Source organism: Dioscorea cayenensis, chromosome 16 (assembly GCF_009730915.1).
Source record: "Dioscorea cayenensis subsp. rotundata cultivar TDr96_F1 chromosome 16, TDr96_F1_v2_PseudoChromosome.rev07_lg8_w22 25.fasta, whole genome shotgun sequence".
Lineage (NCBI taxonomy): Eukaryota > Viridiplantae > Streptophyta > Magnoliopsida > Dioscoreales > Dioscoreaceae > Dioscorea > Dioscorea cayenensis.
The window spans coordinates 23658833-23682029 of record NC_052486.1 but is presented as its reverse complement, the minus strand read 5'-3'; the positions used below and the strand labels follow the sequence as shown (position 1 = coordinate 23682029).

The following is a 23197-nucleotide window of genomic DNA, read 5'->3' as shown; positions in this document are numbered from 1 at the left end:
AGAAGAAGGGTTGATGAATCGTTGATCATCTCAAAGCACGACGTGGATCGGTTCAGAAGCGGAGCAGTGGTAGAGGAACATCAATCCTCGGCGGTGCTCGGAGCTTCACGCCGATCGGGGACTATGGGGGATGGACGCGGTGGCGGAGGCGGGAATCGCCCGGCGTGGCTTCAGCTCTACGATCTCGTGGGCAAGATCGGGGAAGGGACCTATGGCCTGGTGTTCTTGGCGAGGCCTAAGCAACGCAAAGGCTGCATCGCCATCAAGAAGTTCAAGCAATCCAAGGATGGCGATGGCGTCTCGCCCACCGCTATCCGTGAGATCATGGTACCTCCAATTCGTCTCATCGGTTTTTAATTTTGATTCTTTGAAGTTGATCGTCTGATTTCGGGGTTGTTGATCTGGTTCTGGCCTTTTTCGGCGAGATCGTTATTTTTGATTTTTAATATTATCATTTTAACTTGTTTTCTGATCCGTTTCTTGATTTAGGGTTCATGGTTCCGGGTAGTGGTAACATAGGATCGCGAATGGTTTAGGGTTAATTAAGCTCGACATCGAGATAACTCTGCTTGCTTGAAATTCTTAGGTTTTTGTGATTGGCATAGTATTGAATGGTTTAGGTTTAATCAAGCCAATTTCTGCTTCGAGATATTCCTTTATACGCAAAATTCTTGTAATCTGATGATTTAATTCGGCTTGGATGAATCGGTGGCGGCATAGAAGAATGATTTCCTTCTTCATCTATCTATGGAGACGAGACGACATTCTTATCTCTCAGTTTATCTGTTAATTTATTGCGTGAAAATTGTACACTAAATAATGAAGTTGAAAATTTTTAGCAACGGAGGCCTTATATGATGTTAACTGAAGTTGCATATAAAAAGAACATGAAAATTTTAAAGCAACAATGATTTCTTTTTCAAGGGTTCGTGATTCTTGATCCTGCAATCTATCTTTTAGGTGAACTGTGTTTTTTTCCTGTTTATATATGCCATGTTCATAAGTAAAGTTAGTGTTGGACATCTTGATGATGACATGTATCATGTATGATTATATATTTGCAGATGCCTTCTGTTTGACTAAGTATTTTACCTTGATCTATTGTTTATAATGCAGTTGCTACGGGAAATTAATCATGAGAATGTTGTCAAACTTGTGAATGTGCACATCAATCATGCTGATATGTCACTATATCTTGCTTTTGACTATGCTGAGCATGACTTGTATGTAAGTATTCAATGGGCTGGCAGAACTTTACTTCTATTACCTGCCTGGTATCCTATCTATCTATATTTAACTTGTTTGTTTGTTGTTACATTCCGCATTCATTTCACATTGTTCTTTAGCTCTTTGCTGTATTCAGTTTTTGCAAAACCTTCTTGAATTTAGAGATAGATAATAATTTGCTTTGACTAAAACTATTGATTTTAATTTTTCCCCCCAAGTTATGGTTTAAATAATTTGTAAGCTAGCTTAATGTCCAACGAATAACTCTTAAACCTAAATCTGGGAGTTACATGTACTCTGTGATATATGAATTTGAAATGGTAGGTAGTTAGGATTTGTTGATTACCTTATAAATATGATGTACAAGTCAAGCTGGCTCGCTCTTAAAATATGATCAAGGAATAAATGCCTGTTTATTTGTTAAGTGAGGAGCATAAACAATTCAATTTATGCCATCTTGTTAGTGATGCGTGATACAATACAAACCACCTAACTTCAGTCTACCATCTCTGTATGCAGTGATTCATGGCATGAGGATAATCATCATGCTTTTTGTACTATTTCTCTTTCATTCTCCCCTTAGCTATGCCCATTTATGCAGTGTAGTGTAAGATGTGCATATTATTTTGTTTTTACTTGTCACAGTTGATAATATCTGAAGCCTAGCATGTATGAAAATGGATACATTCTTCACTTCTGTGCGCCTGTTTTTCTTTGAACACCAACAAAAATTCAAAGCTCTATTCTACCACAAATAGTTTGTTAATTGCACATTCATAGGCACAGTAAGCCTTTGTTTTCTATTGACTAAATTTTAGAATTTTTTTTTTTTTTAATAAACATCAATATGATGCCTTTTTTTAATCATTGTCCCAACAACTAGGAAGAAAAATGAGACTTCTTAATGTGGGTTTCTTGCTTTAGCTACCGGTATCCTGCGGTTGAGCATTTTTTCTTGAACATGTTTCTCCTTGATTGCTCTTGAGCCACAAATGGTTGTTATGTTAACGTTTATTTGTAATTGTTGCCTGTTTTATTTCTTTTTTAGTGATGTTGATATTATGTTGTACTTCTAATTAGCGGACAATTCGGTTACCCTTGTTGACCTATTGCCAGTGAATATTAATAAAATATCATTTCTTCATGCAGGAAATTATCAGACATCACAGAGAGAAGCTTAACCATCCTATTAATCAATATACAGTTAAGTCATTGCTTTGGCAGCTGCTCAATGGGCTCAACTATCTTCATAGGTTGGGTTTGACCATCCATAGTCACCTTTAATTTCCCAATATATTCTTTCTACATCAAATAAACTCAAACTATATTACCCACACTTTTGCCATTGTGATTATAGAAATTATATTTTATGACTAGGTCCTACTAATCCTACTTGGATTCTTTTCAGCAATTGGATTATACACCGGGATCTTAAGCCATCTAACATATTGGTAAACTTCAAACATGTCTTCCTTGTTATACTATAGAGCATAAATAGGCCATTATGTTTTACAACATTTTCCCTGCTTAATTTCAAATTTTGCTTTAAACCAGGTTATGGGCGACGGTGAAGAACATGGAGTTGTAAAAATTGCTGACTTTGGCCTTGCCAGAATATACCAAGCTCCATTAAAGCCATTATTTGAAAATGGGGTAATGAATCCTTCTCAGCTGCCAAGATTACTTCTAGTTGATGGCTGATTGATAGAGCTTTGTCTTGCTATGTAACTAAGTAGCTGGGTGAGGTTAGACATTTATGACTCTGATGGGTCATAGAACAAAATTTATCTTTTGGAGAGTACTACTGTCTTTTAATAGTTTTCTTTGCATGCTGGAAATCATAATTGTTGAGTACTCACTCTGTTTTTTACCAAGTTTAATGATGATATCTGTCACCTATCTTTGATCCATGAAATAGGCCATCCATTATTTTAGAACCATGCCTCATATTATTAATATTTAATTGGGCCTTATAGAAATATATATTGAAGTTACTTGTTGATGAAATCCTTGGGTTAACTTGTTCTGACCAATTTCATTACATCGCAAGTACTTGAAGAGTTAAAATGGATTTCTTCATCTTCTGTAAGTTATTTTCCTCCTTGCTTGGTGACTCTATCGAGCTAGTTTTATAATGCCCTCTTTATCACAGGTTAGAATATTTGTTGTTATGAATTCTTTGGTTAGCATTTTTTTTCCCACTTGGTCTATTAAGATTGTTTACTGCCATAGTTCTGTATTACTCTTGTTGATATCTTCCTTGAACAAGGTATAGCTTGTCAAGTTCTGTATTCTTCAAGACAGATTTGTCTATGAACTTCTATGAACATTCATAAAATAAAAATGCTGCTTAGATTCTAAAGTGAGGATATCATATTTTTGGGATCAATGAAGACAAAATGAACATGTTTATTAGATGCAACACTTGAGTCAACTGATATACTATTCGCTTGAATGCTAGTTCTCATGTTAATTACTCGTTCTCATGTCTTGGTGTTTTTGAGGGGTCATTTCAGATTTTTATGGCTATTTTTTTAACAATGAGTTTTTATGGTTGTGAGAATGAACTTTTTCTTTTTTAATCCTTCAGCTTCATGTTTTGTGTGGTTGTTTCCCTAAATATGTCTAAATGTCTCTAAGTTGCAAGTTAAATTAATGATGGTTCTGGAACTGACAGGTTGTGGTAACAATTTGGTACCGTGCTCCAGAATTGCTCCTTGGGGCGAAGCATTATACGAGTGCTGTCGGTATCCTTTCAAAGGAAATATAGCAAACCATATGTTATGTACTCAACTAGCTTATTTCCTCCATTGTTCATGATAGTAGACCACTCAATATTTTATTATCAAGTATTTCCTTCCATCACATTTAGACATGTGGGCTGTTGGGTGTATTTTTGCTGAATTGTTGACATTAAAACCATTGTTTCAAGGTGTGGAAGTCAAAGCTACACCTAACCCTTTTCAGGTATGACTTGTGTTTCCTGGGAGTTGCTTTTATGTTTATGCTTGTTTTATCGCCTGTTCACTTTCCATTGCATCTTGCTTACTCTCACCAATAGTTTGCCATTGTATCTTTAACGCTTATGATATTCAAAACTTCTCCTCTCAGCTTGATCAGCTAGACAAGATATTCAAGGTCCTAGGTGTGTGGTCTGTATCCCTTTCTCCTATTACATTTTACGCTAACAGGTGTTGACAATCACTTCTTTGTTCAGGCCACCCTACTCCAGAGAAATGGCCTACACTTGTAAATCTTCCTTTTTGGCAAACTGATCTACAGCATATCCAGGGACATAAATAGTATGAAATGCCACCCTCTGCCTCTTAAAGATCATACTGTTATTTGATTTTCAAGTAAAGTTAGTTTTAATTTTCTCTCCTGCAGTGACAACGCTGGTCTCCATAGTTATGTGCATTTGCCTCAGAAGAGCCCTGCATATGATCTCCTTTCAAAGATGCTCGAGTATGTTATGGCTTCAATAAATATGTTTAGTTTTCACACTTCTTGAATATTTGGAAGTCTAGGATGATAATGTTTTGACCTTAGCACAAGCATTTTGTTGGTCTGAGGTACATTGTCATCAGTTTCAAACAGTTATGGCAACCATACGTCTTAAGGAAAAAAAATTCAAAAATCTATGCAAGCATCATTTTTTTTTTATGTTTGAGAGCTGTAACATGGCAGATTATTGACCCAGTTTACTTGCATAGTAAAAAATTTAGAACTAAAGGTTATCAGTATTTCTGTTTCACAACAAGAAATTGAAGTGCTTGATTATCTATTGTTTCTGTACATAAATACCTAACTTTTTCCATCAAAGTTGATAAAAATGTGATAGGAGGGCATCTTTATAAGTTCAACAATTAACAGTTATTGATAGCATCTTACAGATGGATTTTTCTGTCAGTCCAAACAGACGGAATTATTAGTATATCTTACGCTTATCATATTCCTGGAGCGCAAACTTGATTAAGAAAGCTCATCAGTGGAACTATTTCACTAGCATTTTGAATTTGATATTGTACGGTTATACTGCTAAAAAATGACATTGCATTCAAACAACAAAGATAATATTGCTATTGCCCCCAATGCCTATTTTATTTTGTTTCTTTCTTTTCATTTATTTTTTATAGTTTCCTCTTGTATTCATGAATTTTATTGCTGAAAGTCTCATATTACATGAATTTGATGTCTACCTTCCTGAGCCTCATGGGTGTGTGGTTTCATCCAAACATTTGATTAGGCTAAACGGATGCAATGAGGCCTTGAACATGGAAGGCCACAGCAAACCGCAAACATTATTTAACTCGGTTTCATTTTCTCTTGTAGAAGGCTGACTAATTACTAACATTCTTAAATTCTTCAATGGGTTCCTTTTACCAGTCCTGCATGGTTCTTAGATTCTGTAGGAACGAATTAATATGGAAAGTTTTATTTTGAAATTTGATTTTATACATGTCTTGTAGTCTTGCTTTTTTTTTTCCTATAGTTATCTATTTTTGCACTTAGATACATCAAAGAACTATCAAACTAGTATGCAGTATGTGGGCTGTCCTTCATCATTATGTAGCCATCGCTTTTGCTTAATCATTAATTGTTACTAAGTATTTCCTTCATGCACTGCAAAGTTACTTATGAGTTAGTAATTTTTTCACTTTCCTCTGGTAGATATGACCCTCGAAAGCGCATATCTGCTGCACAAGCTTTGGAGCATGAGTAAGTGGCTGTCCATCATCATCAGTATTATTTGTTTACAGATTTACTTGTTCAGCAAGCAAGATGCTCATAAAAGTGAATTATAAAATTGAGTAGCATCAGATATTATCTTCAAATGTTTTTCTTCCTGGTTCTAGGGTCCAATAATTCCTTGAAATATTGGGCTTATAGCAAACAAAAAATATGCTAAAATCTTATGATGTGGAAAAAAATCTTTCTGAAAGCTATCATCAATGATCAGTGGGTGTGCTAGGAGACAATATTAATAATCGCTTAGGCCACCTACTTCTGTGATTTTTCTAGCCTATTAGGGCTCGCCATCTCAGATTTTATCAAGTTCAATCTAGATTAGTCCTCTTAAATGTGTAATCATTTCTAGTTGTTTGTTGCTTTGTGAACACTAATTTACTTATTGTCTTTAGGTACTTCCGACTTGATCCTCTTCCAGGGCGCAAGTAAGTAAATTTTTGGCTCATATACTTTTCAAAGTTTTGATTGCTGATGACCAGCAAGAACTATTTTGACGACATTCCAGATATCATCAGCAGTTCACTGAAAATTCTTGATTGAAATATTTCCTGAAGTAGAAAATTAGAATAAAATTAAGATGCATTTTGCCGTATTATTACATATTTAACCTGCTAAATATTGTGTGGATGCTCAGTGCACTCGTAACATCCCAGCCAGGAGAGAAAGCTGTCAATTATCCTGCTCGTCCAGTTGACACAACTACTGATTTTGAAGGGACAGCTAGTGTCCAACAGCCGGTATTGAAGCATTTCCAAACTTAAGTTCAATTGTGAAATTAGTGCAGCATTTCTTATTAATAAAATATGAAAATCACATAGTTCATTTGGGTAAATTTCTTTCTTGACTTTTGTGGTTATTACTTCAACCTACTTTTGATGCTTGCCACATTGTCAGGGTTCTAAAATGAGCAAGAATTTTATTAATCTCAGCATAAACTTGTTGGACATTAGCTATGAAAGTACTGCATCACATTAAAAACAATATCTTTACTATGGACTGTGAACTTTTTTTTTGTTCGTGATTTTTTTGGATCACATATAAAAACTGTCCTTAACTTCCACTATGATTGTTTTTTGGCTCATGATCTTTCTTTTGGATTTAGATGTCAGCAAATGCAATTCCTGGGGGTGTCACAGCACAATCTATGGCTGGACCGAGGCCTGGTCCTCGGCAGATTTCTATGGTAGGCATGCAACGGATGCCAGTTGGCAGCATGGCTGCTTTTAATATTCCTTCCCAAGCTGGCATGAACCTAAATCCTGGCGGTATTCCTATGCAGCGAGGTCCTGCAGGACAGGCCCATCCACAGCAGGTACATAATTCCTGTCGTTGTTTCAACTATCTTTGCTCATGTATTTCTTCATTGTTCTTAATGTACCTTTTCCTTTCTGGAACAGCTGAGAAGGAAGGATCCGGCAATGGGCATGCAAAATCCTGGGTACCCTCAACAAAAAAGAAGGTTTTAATGTGAGTGTGAATGTCCTTTCTCTTTCACAGTTATAAAAGAAATTACAATACCATGCTGTAATTGTCTGCCATGTTTGCTTTCCTACCCCTTTATCCTTCTCAATTGATTTCAAACAGTAAGCTACCTCAGTCTTTTCAATTTGTTGATGGGTTTGCTTATTAAACCCCACCCCCCTCTCAAATTGCATGCAATGTAATCATACAGAATTTCATATTCTTTAGAAATTTGCTGTCGGATAGTATAACCATGTCATTTTCTAATGTACGGATCAGTGAAGCATTTCTTAATATTTGTTTTAACTATCAGTTGCCATTGCCTGACTATAAATACAATGCGTTCTTCTATGTAGGGGGATCGAAGTTTGTAATTCTCGAGCATCATTCAAATACTTGCCTTGCGGACGCACTCCTTATACATGGGTCTATGATGCGGCTTCTTTGTTGGTTGTCCTGTTTGGTCCATCAGGTCTCATGTTTTTCTTTTAAGAAAGGGAAATGTCGAAGATGCTCATCAGTTCACAGTGCAAGAGAGAATCATGGTACAACAACCACTGGATATGAAGCAGAGTTGTGTGGCAAAACTAAATCTGGCTGGCTGGCTGGCTGGCTGGCTGGCTGGCTGGCTGGCTGGCTGGCTGGAAGAGGAGAGTCTTGTAGATCTGGAAATTTATAAAATGGGAGAGCTAACAGGAAAAGCCAAATGTTGATTTGTTGAAAACAATGGCATCATGCATCATCAGTTGCACTGGGTAAGTGCAGCTGATGTGGTGGTACAAAGTTGGGAGAATACCAGATGCATGATGTATTGTAACAGTACAATATGCCCAAACTTATCCAAGATCTTTGATGATGATAAGCGCGCGTGACAAGAAAAACCAGTGAGCAAGTGGCATAAAGTTTGTCCATGTATTCTCAAAAATTTAAAGCGTAAAATCAGAAAAGACGCGTTTAAATTAAGATAGCCTACCTAAAGATTTTTAATAATAATAATTATTATTATATAATTAGTTAATTAATAGTATGGGCATCCATGGTAAAAAGCCCAAACCCCAGTAGGTGTTTTTAAATGGGTTCAATAAAAATTTGGGTAGAGTGGACTGCAATATATCTCAAACTTTTCTTAAAATAAAGTTCAAAGTTAAAACTAAGTGGTCCTGAAATTATGAACAAAATTCATTTGAGCTCATAAGCTAAAAATTTATTATTTTAATTCAGAGAATACATAAATATATCTATTTTTATTGCAGAATTACAGAAATATGATTACTTTAGCAGAAGTGTATTTATTTTGAATTTTTTCCTAATACAAAAACTGAATTAAAAACTAAATAATATATTAAACAGATATAATACCACATCATCAATAACATGAAAAAAAAATCATAATTCAGAAATTAATTATCAACTTAAAAAGAACAATTTAGAAATAAGCAAATCATTGTTAATAATTACGTACAAATCATGTAAAAGCAAATTGCTTTCACATCTTTGGTTACAAACTAAGAAATTTGGACAGTGGACAGTGGAGGGTTGATACTTCATTCCTCCCTCCAGTCGAAAATCAAGCATGGTTCATACTTCTAAACCCAAAATCTATAAATGCAAACAGGTTAAAACGCTGATCATGTTAGTTGGAATGCCGACGCCAGAAAAAGCGCTCCCTGTCTTGCCAATTAGAAAGAAAATGGTCGAAAGTTCATCAGTGGCTTAGTAATGCCTGAGTCCCCCTAAGAATCTGGTGAACTTTTTAAAGAGTTCATTTCCAAGAAAGCACAACCTTCCCAGGGCCATCGTCTTACATTTTAGTGTTGCCAATAGCGAGCAGCCTGTTTATGCTATCCATAGCATCTGGACTTAATTCTACATCTTTGAGTTCTCTTATAAGAATGTTTACATGTTGATGAACTTCGGCACACTGCAACAATGAAGCAAAGCAGTTGCAACTATTAAAACTATTTACTAAAAGAAAATGCACTTATGTATTAGAAGGAATTTTTAAAATCTAAATGATAACTTACAAATGATTCCAACTCAATTTGCTCAGTTGATGAATTCTTGCAGGCAGTTTTTTCCACCTGCGGTTCCTGATGGTCATGCCTGAAGAAGATGAAATAACAATATGGGATTTGAGAGAGAAAAAAAACAATCCTGATAAAATAAAGGTATGATATTCAGAAAGAATAACTACATTGATGAAGAAGCATAAGTTAGTCCTCTAAACATAAGTTTTATAGCATTAAGGAACAAACTCACAGTTCAAATTCAGATGATGGTTCTCCCAGAGGCCGTAGAGTGTGCAAGTATGAGAATTTGCGAGGAAGGGTCATGAGGGGCCCTGCTCCGCTTTGCTTTAGCCATGCTAAGGCCAATGCATAACCCAAAGCTCGACCAACTGGGACAGCAACAGCATTTCCAATTTGACGATATCTGCAAGCACATCCAGGTGCTTTAATTGCAGACAAACCAAATTTAACATACTAAGTTTCTTTCTGTGCTAAAGGAGGCAGGACAAAATTTCACAGAGGGCTATCATACCCTACCATACCATACATGGGGCCTTTCAAGATTAGAGAACTATAAGATGATAAAAGATAAGTGTATACTTTAAACAAAAATCAGTAAGTTTATACTAATCCTACAATTAACACTGATTTTCAAAGTGACCTACCTGCATACAGTATAATGGCCTCGCTCTTGATATTTTCTAGGAGAAGCTCCTCTTGGAATTTTGTCCGCATAGCTTGCTTTTAACATCAAGGAACAATACAATAGAGCCAAAATATCTAGCAAGCTACAATGCTTTGTTTGGGTGGTTATCACAAATTCTAAAAAAATTGCTCCTCTCTCTTCTTAAAATACTCAGACTTATGGTAGTGAAGCCATTTTGTCCGGAGACGACCTATGAAAAAGCTGTCTCGCCAAGTTATATCACTTGCCAATAAATCTTAAGAACATCTTCGTGGTTGTAATAGTGTTTGTTATGAGCACTCTAACAAAAAGGAACCTGATGTTTAATTAGTCCTCTACTGAAAAAGCCCTCAACAAAATCAACTCTTTTTTGAGGATGCTTATTCACATTCTCGAAATGATAAAAGAGCAATTAGTAGTCGTAGAGTACCTGTCTTTGATTGTGCCACGGAATTTATAGTAATCAGGAAACCCTTGCACTCTTGCACATTCCCGAATAGTAAGGACACGATCTTGTTCAGGGTGTATTATAACCTTAAGCATCAAAGGCTAACTATTTCAAGTCCACAAACGAAGGAATGATCATGAAGTGATTCTGAACCATGCCCATACCTGGTAGTGAGTATCTGGAGCAGTCAGTACAGTTGCTACTGTCTCATCCCACCATAGGCGGCCAAAAGGTCTGTGATTTATATGAACAGTCATAACATAGTCAAGGCCATAAACAACAGTGAATATGTTTTGGCTTCTCCAGTAGAGTCGCACCTTGAAGTTTTTCCTTGCCGCAAATTAATGGCATAATCTGGAACCTGTTGAAAAGAAATAGAACAAGAAAATCCCACCTTAATCCCATTCATTGTTCTCGTACTGAAATCCTTTCAAAGCTTAATATCCAATGGTATTAAGAGCAGAGGTGGATCAGTTTCAAATTTTTCTAGCTCTAAATGAGCTGTCTTTGCTTATTTCCAGCAAAGCAGTCTGTCTTTAGGGGATAGTAAATTTTGGATGGAGGCAAATAAATTAGTTTTTCTAAAATGTGCTGCAACTTAAAGGAATTTTTTTTTCTTTAAGAGGATCTCTACATGTCTATGATGTTACAGTGATCACTTCTACAGAAAGCACCAGCTGAAGTTAGTTTAATAATTGAATTTTCAAGGAGGAGACAAGTGAGCCATTTCTGACATGAAGAGAATGCTGGCATCTAATGAAGGTTTGAGCCAAGTTTTCCAAAAATAGTTACTCTAATCAGCTCTAACAGTTAAAAGGATTCAAAGGTTCAAGCATAAACTAATACAGCACATCAGTCAAACATATATGATGCCAAAAATTCTACAACTGGTTGATACCGCAAGAAAAAAAAAAACCCCATAACTGGAAATAATAAGAGACAATAAGTGACTGAAAAATCAACAATGCCTTACCAATGGCTTTCCAGATGGCAAAAGCACCCTTTCCATTTGTGGATCAAGCTGAGCAGTGTTGTTGGAATCAACAATAACACCAGGGAGGTCCCTGAAACTTGCTCCCTGAATGATTATATGATACAAATTATGAACTCGAGCACTCAAACGTCCTGTTGGTTTACATTGCTCAAAACTAAAAAACCACCTTTCTCCGAGGGATCTCACAAATTCTTAGGTAGTCATCCTCATTTTGAGGGAGAGGACGATGATCATATAAAAGACTATGAAAAGCATCTGCTCTGTTGTGTCTTTTTCCCACTGCATTTCAAAAAATTGTCAAACGAACAAAACTGTTTACACCATAAACACAAAGCAATTTAAAGAACACTAAAGAACTTTATTGCATAGAAGGGAAATGTAGCAGTTTATCAAGTTTATATAAGTTTTGAACAGACAAAAGGATTTTATCGTATAAAAAACAAAATGTGGTCGTACAAAATGATGATGTTCACAGCGCATTAAATGATGCCATAACATATCAAGCATGCAAGCCAGGCATACTTAGACCAAAATTACCACCTACTCATCAATTATGTTCCATGTCCAATGAGAGAAAAGACGAACAAAGTATTCGAGTTCACTCAAAGTAGCTTGCTTGCTGGAAGTGTCATAATGTAGCAAAGAAAGAATGTCTATATTCGACAATGTGACACTAAACTTACTCCCCCTAAAAATTATGTCATGTGCAGTCTACTTTCAAGGTTCCAGGTATATGACTGTGGATTGAGTTATAATAATCTCATACTCTAGTTTCTTCTTCTCTGTTTGTGTATATATCCACCATTATTCTGTCATTAAAACTTGCCAAATTAACAAAAGCCTGTTGTATTTCCATCAGTGATGGATTAGTTTCTAAATCAGCTTACTGTACTTATCACGCATTATTCTTTAAAATACAGTGTAACAAGGAAAAATCTAGAAAAGCCATTTCAACCCTCAAAAACAAATGGAGCTGCCCTGGATGAATATGCATCACAAAAACTGACAAGAAAAAACATACACAAGAAGAAATTATAATTTGTTTCTTTGAATAAAATTTAATATCACTAAAACTGACCCACCACCAAGCTTCGGTGTTCTGATGTACTTTTGAAACTCTGTTCGTGGAACACTTCCATAAGGCATCTGCTCACGAACTTCATTGTTGGAAACCTGTAAGACAAAACTGATTTAATTCTCAAGAGGGATAGGCAAGAAAAAGTTAGTTGCCTTACTGCAGGAAGATCAGAAAGGACGTCCTCAAGAACAAGCGCTTTTTCCAGAACCCGTGATTGGCCTTCATCATACCCAACGATGTTACACTGTAATACAAAATAAATGTATTTTCCAGCCAAACCTAAGAAAATCATAGGTGATTCAATGAAATAAGGAATAAACAATTCTTCCATCAGCTAGTATCATAAACACAATCATCTTGGAATGGGAGGTTGATTATCTAAGGGTATGTTTGACTTTGGCATTGCACACCAGTAGCTAAAAAACAACTATTTGATCATTGTAAAAGCTCTTCCAGCACTTAATACTGATATTTGACTGTAAGTTGATAAAAATGCATCAGCTTTTTAAATCTGAAAACATTGTTACTGAAAAGCTCAAACTTTTAGCTTTTAGATATAAGCTCCTATCTGGAAGCTGTAAGCCAAACTTTTATTCCAAATGTAACCTTAGCCATTGAGTTATTTGCAGTCAATGTCCTCATAACATCTATAAATTAATGAGCCAAAATTTATCTCTCTTTAGAACACTTTTGCAACCAAACCCCTATTATAGGGCTGTCATTACCTCAGCCGGGCTGGTTTAGAACCTGTGACTTCTATGAGACTGGTGGGTCAAAAACGCTTTTGTAATTAAAATCTTAATTTTTCTTGCTTTTAAAATACTCATTTAATAAGCCCTTCATAATCTTGAAATTCATGTTTAAATAACTTTTACCATAAAAGTACTTCTCTTTGATTCAAAAAGTAAACAAAAGTACTTAAAATCAAAGCATCATATTAAACAAGTCAAACACCCTATGCACACACACACACTAGAAGACTTAGATATTTAGATAGCTTTAAGAAAAGGAAGCGGAAACTGTTCAAAACACCCTATGTACTAATTCATATCGTACAAGTACCTATCCCATAAACACAGAGCCTTCCTTTCTAGCTTAAATACCATTCCTATCCCAAAAACATTATTTGAAGCATTGGGAGATGAGAATTGGGTACCTGCTATGAAGCTTGAGATGGAATTGCTTGAAAAGAACAAAACCTGAGTCTTGGTAAAACTGCTAAAGAGGAAGAAAGCAATTGGATTCAGATGGGTCTACAGAATTAAGTATAATTCAAACGGCACTCTTGGGCAGTATAAGGCAACGTTGGCTGTCAAAGGATACACTCAAACCTATGGCTTCAATTATCTACAGATATTTGCTCCTGTGGCCAAAATGAATACTGTGAGGGTTTCATTGTCCATGACTGTAAATTATGGCTGGAAATTGCATCAGGTTGATTTATAGAACGATGCCTTACATGGAGGTCTACATGAGAAAATATATGTGGAGATTGCACCTGGTCCACTTCAGAAACAAAACTTGAACTGGTACGTAAGCTTTTATTTATTTTATTTTAAGCTTTGTAAAAGCTTCATTTGGAAGGTTCACCAAAGCTATGATAAGGATAGAGCACAAACAAAGCCAGGGTGATGACACACTATTTATAAACATTCAACTTCATGGGCAGTGACTATCTTACTAATCTATGTGAACAATATTATCATAGCAGGTGATGCTATCTAGGAATTGAAGACTCATAGGAGCAGCTTGTAAAGGAATTTGATATTAACAAGCTTGGGAGACTAAAATACTTCCTTGAAATTGAAGTTGCTCATTCTCAACAAGAAATTCTTATCTCTCAGCAACAATATGTGATGGACTTGCTGACTGAAACAGGCAACCTTGGGTGCAAACCAGTAGACAACACACTGACACACAATATAGAAGACAAGGCGTATTTTATTAATAAAAATCAAATAAATAAAAAAATGGATAAGTCTTTCAATTTTGACATCTCTATTAAAAATTTGTTTGTCGTCGACATGTAATTTCTTCCTTTTTGTTTGTATGCTTATTGTCCATTAATGAATTATAGACATCTCCAAAACTGAATTCTGTTTTTTTTTAACTTGCTTTACTATTAAGGAATGTCTGGATCTAGAAATTCATTTCGTACAATTGAACCTTTTCAAATTGTTTCTTTTTAAGAACCAAAAAAATTGAGTCCAATAACTGGTTATGAGAAGCTCAAGAAGATGCAACCATTGGTAGAGGCATGTACCAGAGACTTGTGGGAAAGTCGATTAACTTATTCCATACAGGGCTGGACATAGCATATGTGCATAGAATTATCAATTTATGCATAATCCAAAGGACTTGCACCTTAGAGCTCTGAATAGAATCCTGACAATAATTAAAAAGGGCACCAGGAAGAGAAATTTTATTCAAGAACAAAAGGAACTGAGTCCTGAAGTTTATACAAATGCTGACTCTGCAGAATCCATGGTTGACAGGAGATCTACATCGGGCTGTCGCACATTTCTAGGTCGTAATCTAGTCACTTGGAGAAGTAAGAAGCAAAATGGCATTGTAAGATCCAATGCAGAAGCAGAGTTTAGAGCAATGGCACTCAGAATTTGTGAACTACTATGGCTGAAAATAATCTTGAAGGACTTGCAGCTTAAGTGGGAAGCTCCAATAAGGCTCTATTGTGAGAATAAATCACCCATCAATATGCACACAACCCGGTGCAACATGGCCATGAGAATCACATTGATGTGGATAGGCATTTCATCAAGGAAAAGTTAGCATAATATGCACGCTGTTTGTTCCTACTGGGGGTTAACTAGTAGATATACTCACCAAAGGATTGTCTAGTGTTGGATTTCTGGAAGTGATAAACAAGCTAGGAATGGAGGATATTCATTCAACGGTTTAAGGGGGAGTGTTGGAAAATCTTGGTTTTTTTGGGAAAGTTTCTCTTTAGGAAACTCGTATAACTCCTACAGATTGACTTCAACAAATTTGTACAATATTATCTGTAATATTTAGAATCAAGAAAATTACTCAGAATAGTTTTTCATCAATATTTTCTAGAAATAGCTTTTTCTTTACTGCATAAAATGCCTTGCACCCGGCCATTGTAAAGCAATTCTATTTAGACTATTGAATTCAGTTTTACATCAGTTTTCTCATGTTTTCATCAGTTTTTCTCAAAATTCCATACTTCCCAAAGAAAATAAAAATAAAATAAAGTGACAAAAAGACAAAAATAAAATAGATGCTGCATTGTTAAAATGCATTGGCTTCAACAATCCAATGTGAAACAAAACGATAAATTCTTAACCGGTAAATAAATAACATAGAAGTTATAATTTAGTGCTTAAAAAAATGTATACATATGTGGAGCATAATTTTAGGACAAAGTCAACAAAAAACTTTAGAGCATGAAACTATGTCAGGAAAAGTACATTGATGCATAATAGCTACTCTAAAGAGCTATACAGTAAACAAGCAACATCTGGAATAGTTAACCATTTATGATTAGAACAGAAACATGCTCATAACTTGACTTCAAAGCTTAAAGATCCCATATATGCATATAAATGAACCAGATAAAGTGAACATGTAATGGATCATTGGGGGTACCTCAAACTCAACTGGAGTGCCACATCTCAAAATCACTTCATGGGTGGGAAGTGGAAATTGGGGTAGTCGCTGAAAGGTTAAGGACAATAATAAAGCAAAGACAAAAACAGTAAATTGCTAGAAATCAGTAATGTACCTCTTGAGGATGGCACCCCCATATGAATGTGCGCAAACGAAATTGAGGAAGCCCATAGCAACCAGCAGCCATAATCCCCAGCCTGGCTTGGTAACTCATAAAAACCAAACGACTTAGAGCATATCTCCCAAGTGCAGCCTTTGCAAACCTTAAAATATCAACCACATTCTCCATTAAAACATATTTAGGCTTCAAGAATTGTACAATGTCCATGAAGACAACAATCTGACGATTTTGTTCATCATCCAGTGGTGCAGCAAAATTCCTAAACCGGTTGAGACCACTGATCCCTTGACACGGTGGCCCCCCACATATGACATCAACATCTCCCTGCAATTGATCAGCCATCCTTTAGACGATATATATCTTTGGCATATTAGAAGTATTTGCAGTTGTGGCTAAATCTAGCTTACCATTTGCCTGACTGTACATGACACTTACTAATCAATTAAAGAAAATAGAAGTTAGTTGAAGAAACACTCACGGGAAAAGGCAGTATCTTTCCTTTTGATCCTTCTCTCACAAAATTTTGTATGCATATTTGACTATTTCTGATAGAAAATTTAATAATATTAGAAGAGTAAGTACTTGAAGAAAATAATAGTAAAAATAAACTACTATTGCTTTGTAATCTCATACTTTAGTGCTTCAATTGGCTCCCATGTATCTTCACTAGGATCATAGCCCTTCCAACGAACCTAGACATGAGTAAATATGTTATGATGCCAAAAATCAATAGAAATATGTAATAAAAATAAACATTCTTGAAGAAACAATGGAACCATTTGTCCTTGAGAAGAACTTGAAGTACAAAACTTATCCATAATATTGTTAAAAAAAACTATAACAAAAAACAAAACAAAAAAGACAAAAGAAGGGCATTAAAAAAAATAAAATGGGTTCATAAGAGAGTAAATAACATACCTTATCTATATGCTAAGGTACATTGTTAAAGTATATGCGAGTAAGAGTAGTGGGAAGTAACTTCTTCATGGAATAGGATGATTTTCTTGTCACTAAAACATTCAACCTAGCTTCCATCCTATACAAAGGTGATGAGGCAATACTAATATTTCATAACGTAGATTAAAAGTTATGCAGGGATCATGTACTCCATTGTTTTTGTATGTTGATGTTAGTCTCATTCCTTACAAAATGCATTTCACTTGGAGCATGTTTGACAAAAAAAATTCCAGGAGCCAATCTATACAAGAATAGGGGGATTGACTGAAAAAGTAACACAAGCAATCACTGATTAAGACACCTAACTTCACTCTCAAATAAGAATGTGCACAGGACGGTAGTTTTAGAAGATGAAGAATGACAGCATACCTTGAATTTGAGCCCCCGCTTTCCCAAATTTGTGGGATCACCATAACAGATATCAACTAGATGTGATACTTCATATTCTCCATGAGGGGTTGTACGATCATCACGAAGTTTTCTCTTAGAATTACTTACATCAGTAACTCTTGAGTTAGACTCTCGGCATCCAAGTTCCTTGCCAACATACTTCTTACAAAGTTTCTTCCATTCCTTAATTAATGCATAAAAATCATCTGCCGACTCATTCCTGACCTAATAAGACTTGCTCATTAATATCTCGTCAACAATAAAAGCAATCTTAGAAATCAAATGGATATGAAAATGCAACATACTTGTGTTTCAGGATTATTAAATTTTGAAGTGTTGCATGCAGCTTCATCAAAATCAACAGCCCATCTCTGTGATAAATATAGTGGGAAGTCAGATAATGGAATGGCATAACAAATATGCAGGTGGACTTGCAGCACAAATAATAGCATTGCTTTGGTAATATAAGCAGAAATGAGATATTACTGTAACAAGATTTACTCCAGCTAATTGAGCTCCAAGACAAAGCCCAGTAGACATTCCACCACAACCACAGTATAGATCTAATAGTGCAAACTCAGTCTTATCGGACTTTGAGTTCTGATGAACTTGTTCAGAGAAAAGTTTTTCCTCAATCTTGTTATGGATGGTTTCAGAGCAATTTGATGGGGTTAAATTATTCTGTCTGCCAGAATCATCTGCAAGTCATATAGAAAACTAGTTCAATATCTTAAGTAAAGCTAGCTAAATATTGAAACAATCAAGCGCATAAAGGTGATAAGCAAAAGGACATGAAAAATCACACTCGTATATTTATATGCAGGCAAACACACATGTTGTCCTGATGACTTTCAAAAGACTAAGAATTTTATTTCACCAACAGTTATCCACTGGAGCCTCCAATGAAGTAGGAAATATGAAATAAGCCTGTCACACTGCTATAAACATTTAGTAAGATAATCAAGAGCTTAACACATGGTTCTTCAAGTAATGCCTAACAGAGATGCTCCCTAGATATGTTGATCAATATTGTGGATGCTACTTCTGATATTATAGGCAAGAACCATGCTTTTTTAAACAAAAAAGCATCATTGGATTTAACTAACCCTGAAGAAGATATTGGAATCAGAATAAACAATTTCCTGAAAAAATTTACTTGCACAATGTGCAAGCTTGGGCTGACCAGCCAGCTAACCCACAAACCTGAGCTTGAAATTTTTATTTCAAAATTTTTCATAACTACTAACACAGGGCCAACTGAGACCTTGAGATGAAGGCCCTTTCCCAGATATTTCAAGCAAGGCTGGCCCATTGGCCGTCCTATTAGCTTTAAGCATGATGTACTAACATGGGGATAGAGTGGCAAATTGTTTGAATGACAGAACACCATCTATTGGTATTAATTGTATCTTCCAACAGATCATTAGTAATGGATTGCCAATTAAGCACACAGCTACAAATATTAAGTACTTGTTTGACTAAAACAACTTACCTTCCTCCATTTTAGTGAATGTTGAATAGTCCACAGAATATTTCATATCATAGTAGAAGTCATGGGGTGGAAGCCTTTTTTGTTTTAACTCAACCTGCAGTCCAAAGAATAGGGGGGTTAAAGTTCAATTTGAGAAAACTTCTTTGCTATATATCAATCCAAATAACAACAATGTGGAATAAGAAGCACATCATTATCAATAAAACCCATTTGGAAGTCAAGTCCAAAAACATACACAAGGTGAAACTTGAGTGACAGTGACTTTAGAAACAATGCAATCAAGTGGATTGTCATTCTTTAAATCAGAAAAGAATAACCGCTGCTTGTCGTGGAAGACTGCTTGATCTTTTATCACCTGAAACAATGGGGAAAAAAGCCACAAAATTGTAAACGATGAGTGTTATGACATTTCACTTATATGTATTTAATTCTAGAATCTTCTACATAGATCGCATTTCAACAACGAAAAGCTCACAGTATCTGCAGCTCGAAAGAACCACTGAACTGTAAAATAGCACTCTTCTTCTGCTATTTCAAAAAACTCTACAATTTTGCCAACATAATTTAGCTTCCATTTCTCACCCTGAAAAACACACATAGGCCAATCTATTTATTATTGAAAGGCATAGACCAATAGCCAAAATTATGGCATTGAAATAAAATAGAATAAATAAATGGTGTGATACTGATTGAAAAGTGTCTTTCTAATATATTATAAAATTGTATGTTTTACGTAATTTCAACTTAGCAGAACCAAACGCTATTCTATTCATAAGAGAGACTGGTCACCAAACATGTTTTAGTTGCACTGATAAAACATTTGGGAAATTATACCATGCATGCTTCTCATTGGGACTGAAGCACCACCAAATCACAGCGGCGTATTTATGGTAAGACATATTCTACATAGAGAATGGAGTGCTCTTTACCTTCACGTATGCCAAATGCCTATCTGAATATCCTTAAAGGTACCCAAATATGACTCAAATCTCATCATAACCCAACTTTAAAGACTAAGGGGAGGTTTAATTGGGGAATAAGAGCATGGAATCAAATGAATCTTTTCAAATATTGGGTTAGAAAAAAAAAAATTATCTGACAAAAGTTTGACTTAATTAATACTCACGAAAATTAAATATTTTTATATTAAAACTTTACTTTTTAAAATAATAACAAGTGCCTATTAATATTAATAATTTTACAAAAAATTATTATTGAATATATTTATTTAAATAATTTAACATCTTTAAAAATAGATTTATAAGAAGTTCGGTTGGTGGAATAGTGCGTATCCTCCTACCAAACAGCGTCTAAGGACCCATTCAACTGAATCTGAATAATCTTCGGTTAACTCACATTTTGGAGTTAATATCTCAAGCTATATTTAGAATGCAAACAAGGAATAAAAAGGAGCAGTTAATACCAAAAGAAAGTAACTTTGAGCGGTTGAAGAAAAGGCAATGTAACTTCATGCCAAGTAGAATGTAAATTTACATGCTCTTGTTATGTAAGCTTCACCAAGCATAACAACAAACTTGAAAAACTCTCCAAACAATAAAACCTGAAGAAATATTCCATGAAGACGGACAGTCAAGTGAAGATTGACTCACCTTCACATATACACAATCCCCAATACTGAGAATTTCCTTGTTTACACTAGCTTGCCAAAAATGGCATTTGACTTCTAAGGCAAACTCATCTTCATCATCAGTACTAAAGCAAGACAAGAAATGCATAATGTTAGATTAGAAGGGAACTTAAGGTTGCATATGTATGATCATATATATTTCACAAGGGTTGTCACTTACTTCACAATACTCCTCCGACCTTTTTTCTTTTTAACCTTCAAAAGCAAAAAATATAATATGATTGAGAAGGATAGAATAACCATGAATAATAGAAACAACAGAAGTTTCTACCAAAATTTTCTTACTAAAGACAAGAGGCGATAGAAAATGATTGCATAGTTATCACAAAGTTAGCTCACTTAGATAAATGGTTTATTGACAACATTCACAAGAGTCAGGAAATGTGGCTGGAAATGGCTTTTATACATGAGGCAAGGCCTCCAAGTACCCACAAGGACGAAAAAAAAACGCTAGTAATATATATGTAGCTAGCATAAGATGACCGCCATTCCTGTTAGACAGCAGATGAGTTCAGCCATTAAAAATCTACCATCTATGTCGGTCATCACATTAGTTCTGTTAATCATTGAAGAACTATCTTTGAAGTTACTACTTGAAGATCTACCATTTCTCTATGGTGATGCAGAAGAAGATGGCTGCATAGTAATGTATGTCATTGCAACCAGAGTTGCAGGTAAGTAACATCATAGATTCATATGTATTTCAAGAAAAAGTTTTTGACTGAACTGGGCAAAATGTACTATTATCCAACAACTAGCGATCACAAAAGCAACACCAAACTTTGCAGTAAGAAGCAGTATGAGTATAGTCAAACAGCTAGAGGATGGTAAACCACTGGTTCTCCAATAGACTAGAGAGACAATGGCTCTAGTCGTCTTGTCAACAAATAGTGTCTTGTCCAAAATTTTTGAAGGAAAAAAAAAAAGGGGAAAAGAATATGCATAACTACCTTCCTCTATTCATAACAAACAGAACATGGATCTCATACTCATCGATCAACTGTTCCATATAATTCAGAACAACAGCTACCAAATCTTCAAGAGAGAACTCAAATAATCAGAAAAAAATGTCACTGATATACACAAAAACGTCTGAAATCTAAGCTCATTATTAATCAAATAAGCAGAAGAAAGTAAGAAAATGAGAGAAAGGATCAAAAAGCAAGTTTACTGCAAGAATTAAGAACTGAGTACCTTCTGCTCGTAGTGATGAGGCCACCGTCTTCTGGCCTCTTCATCAGGCACAGGATCTCCAACAAAGAACACGCCCTTAGGGCCCGACTTCTTCGAGCCAGAAGATATCTTCGCCTTTTTAGACTCCGGAGGCTGCTCCAAATCGCCGGAAATCTCAACCTCCACCACCACCGGCCGATGCTCCGAGAACCCGTCCAAGGTTCTCGGAGACCGTCTCAAAACACCAATGCCAGGGTCCCCACCACCCTCATTGCCCTCAGTGGAACCGGAACGTAGATCAGAGCCAGCATTGGCATCAACGCCATTGTTCTCTGGCCGATTCTCCGGAGATACCAGGTCGTCGATTAAGCAAACAACTGGATCGACCTCATCCCGAGCGGAGGTGGATCCGGGGGATCTTGGGCTTGGTGTATGTGGCTTGAAAGCCTTCGGCAATCGTAGAGCGAGCCTCTTGATCGGCATCGCGAGAACGCCGAGAAGAGGAATTAGGGTTTTGGATTGAGAGAGAAGGGGAGAATGGCGGGAGTTGGATGCACTTTGGGCGGCAGTTGGAGGTAAATAGAACAAAGATGAGGGGTTAAATGGTAAATAAACAATTGTGGCCCCGGATATGATACTGACCGTTTGATTTCCCTGGCCCATGAGATCGAGAGGGGTTGAGAGAGTCGGCTTTCGGGTTCCAATTGCCGGTTCAATTCAAGTTAGACCAGGGTTATAACTGGGATTTTCTATTTCTTTTTTTTTTCTTTTATTTTATTTTATTTTATTTTTTTTGAAAAAATGGTTAAATTAACTTAAAAAGGTAATGGATTTTGTATTTGTTTTGACTGGAAAATAAATAAATTCACTACAAATAACTAAAAAAAATACAATCACCATGTGGGGGAATTAAGAAAGATAAAATAAAATAAATAATATTCATATTTTAAAAAATAGATAAATTAAACATGCGCGGAGTTATCGATAAAATTACAAAATTGATGGTAGTGGCTTTTAATTACTCAAGTTCAAATCTTTCTCGGTTGCAGCAGAGTGGTTATTGGGTTTCCGATGTGGACTTGAGCTTGCCACTCGAGCCCCGTGTCCCAAAGTG

At 35.8% G+C, this 23197-nt stretch overlaps 2 protein-coding genes across 4 annotated transcripts; one reads left to right on the top strand and one right to left on the bottom strand.

Moving 5' to 3' along the window:
* Positions 1–8042, top strand: LOC120279262 (cyclin-dependent kinase E-1). Its single transcript, XM_039286149.1, has 16 exons — positions 1–327; positions 1117–1227; positions 2377–2480; positions 2636–2678; positions 2782–2880; positions 3905–3974; positions 4100–4194; positions 4339–4372; positions 4445–4529; positions 4615–4692; positions 5899–5946; positions 6369–6401; positions 6611–6713; positions 7079–7288; positions 7374–7443; positions 7794–8042. Exons 1-15 carry the CDS (start codon positions 124–126, stop codon positions 7440–7442), a joined length of 1386 nt encoding a protein of 461 aa, XP_039142083.1. The 5' UTR covers positions 1–123; the 3' UTR covers position 7443; positions 7794–8042.
* An 834-nt stretch (positions 8043–8876) lies between these two features.
* LOC120279261 (DNA (cytosine-5)-methyltransferase CMT2-like) lies at positions 8877–22628 on the bottom strand. Of its 3 annotated transcripts, XM_039286148.1 has the most exons (24): positions 22105–22628; positions 21071–21105; positions 20873–20975; positions 19738–19845; positions 19498–19617; positions 19263–19356; positions 18257–18468; positions 18076–18141; positions 17750–17995; positions 17057–17115; positions 16902–16968; positions 16418–16747; positions 16282–16350; positions 12809–12895; positions 12656–12746; positions 11740–11852; positions 11553–11657; positions 10897–10940; positions 10744–10813; positions 10562–10665; positions 9697–9870; positions 9462–9540; positions 9243–9358; positions 8877–9104 (listed from the first exon to the last, which is right to left on the bottom strand). In XM_039286148.1, exons 1-24 carry the CDS (start codon positions 22564–22566, stop codon positions 9071–9073), a joined length of 2988 nt encoding a protein of 995 aa, XP_039142082.1. In that variant the 5' UTR covers positions 22567–22628; the 3' UTR covers positions 8877–9070. The 3 variants fall into 3 exon arrangements, 1 of the variants encoding a protein (XP_039142082.1); XR_005541851.1 differs by lacking the exons at positions 8877–9104; positions 9243–9358; positions 9462–9540 and adding an exon at positions 10112–10447 and having other exon boundaries at positions 9782–9870; positions 12652–12746; positions 12809–12930; XR_005541852.1 differs by lacking the exons at positions 8877–9104; positions 9243–9358; positions 9462–9540 and adding an exon at positions 10112–10432 and having other exon boundaries at positions 9782–9870; positions 12652–12746; positions 12809–12930.
* Between the last annotated feature and the right edge of the window lie 569 nt (positions 22629–23197).

What these genes read in the sequence shown, in the direction of transcription:
- LOC120279262 (XM_039286149.1), top strand. Translation starts at nt 124, where the DNA reads ATGGGGGATGGACGCGGTGGCGGAGGCGGGAATCGCCCGGCGTGGCTT. An exon ending in CATATCCAGGGACATAAATA is followed by an intron (nt 4,530 to 4,614) that starts GTATGAAATGCC and finishes TCTCTCCTGCAG; the next exon opens with TGACAACGCTGGTCTCCATA. An exon ending in GACAGGCCCATCCACAGCAG is followed by an intron (nt 7,289 to 7,373) that starts GTACATAATTCC and finishes TTTCTGGAACAG; the next exon opens with CTGAGAAGGAAGGATCCGGC.
- LOC120279261 (XM_039286148.1), bottom strand. Translation starts at nt 22,566, where the DNA reads ATGCCGATCAAGAGGCTCGCTCTACGATTGCCGAAGGCTTTCAAGCCA. An exon ending in GGTCGGAGGAGTATTGTGAA is followed by an intron (nt 20,976 to 21,070) that starts GTAAGTGACAAC and finishes GTCTTGCTTTAG; the next exon opens with TACTGATGATGAAGATGAGT. An exon ending in GCTATTGGCAACACTAAAAT is followed by an intron (nt 9,105 to 9,242) that starts GTAAGACGATGG and finishes TTGGCAAGACAG; the next exon opens with GGAGCGCTTTTTCTGGCGTC.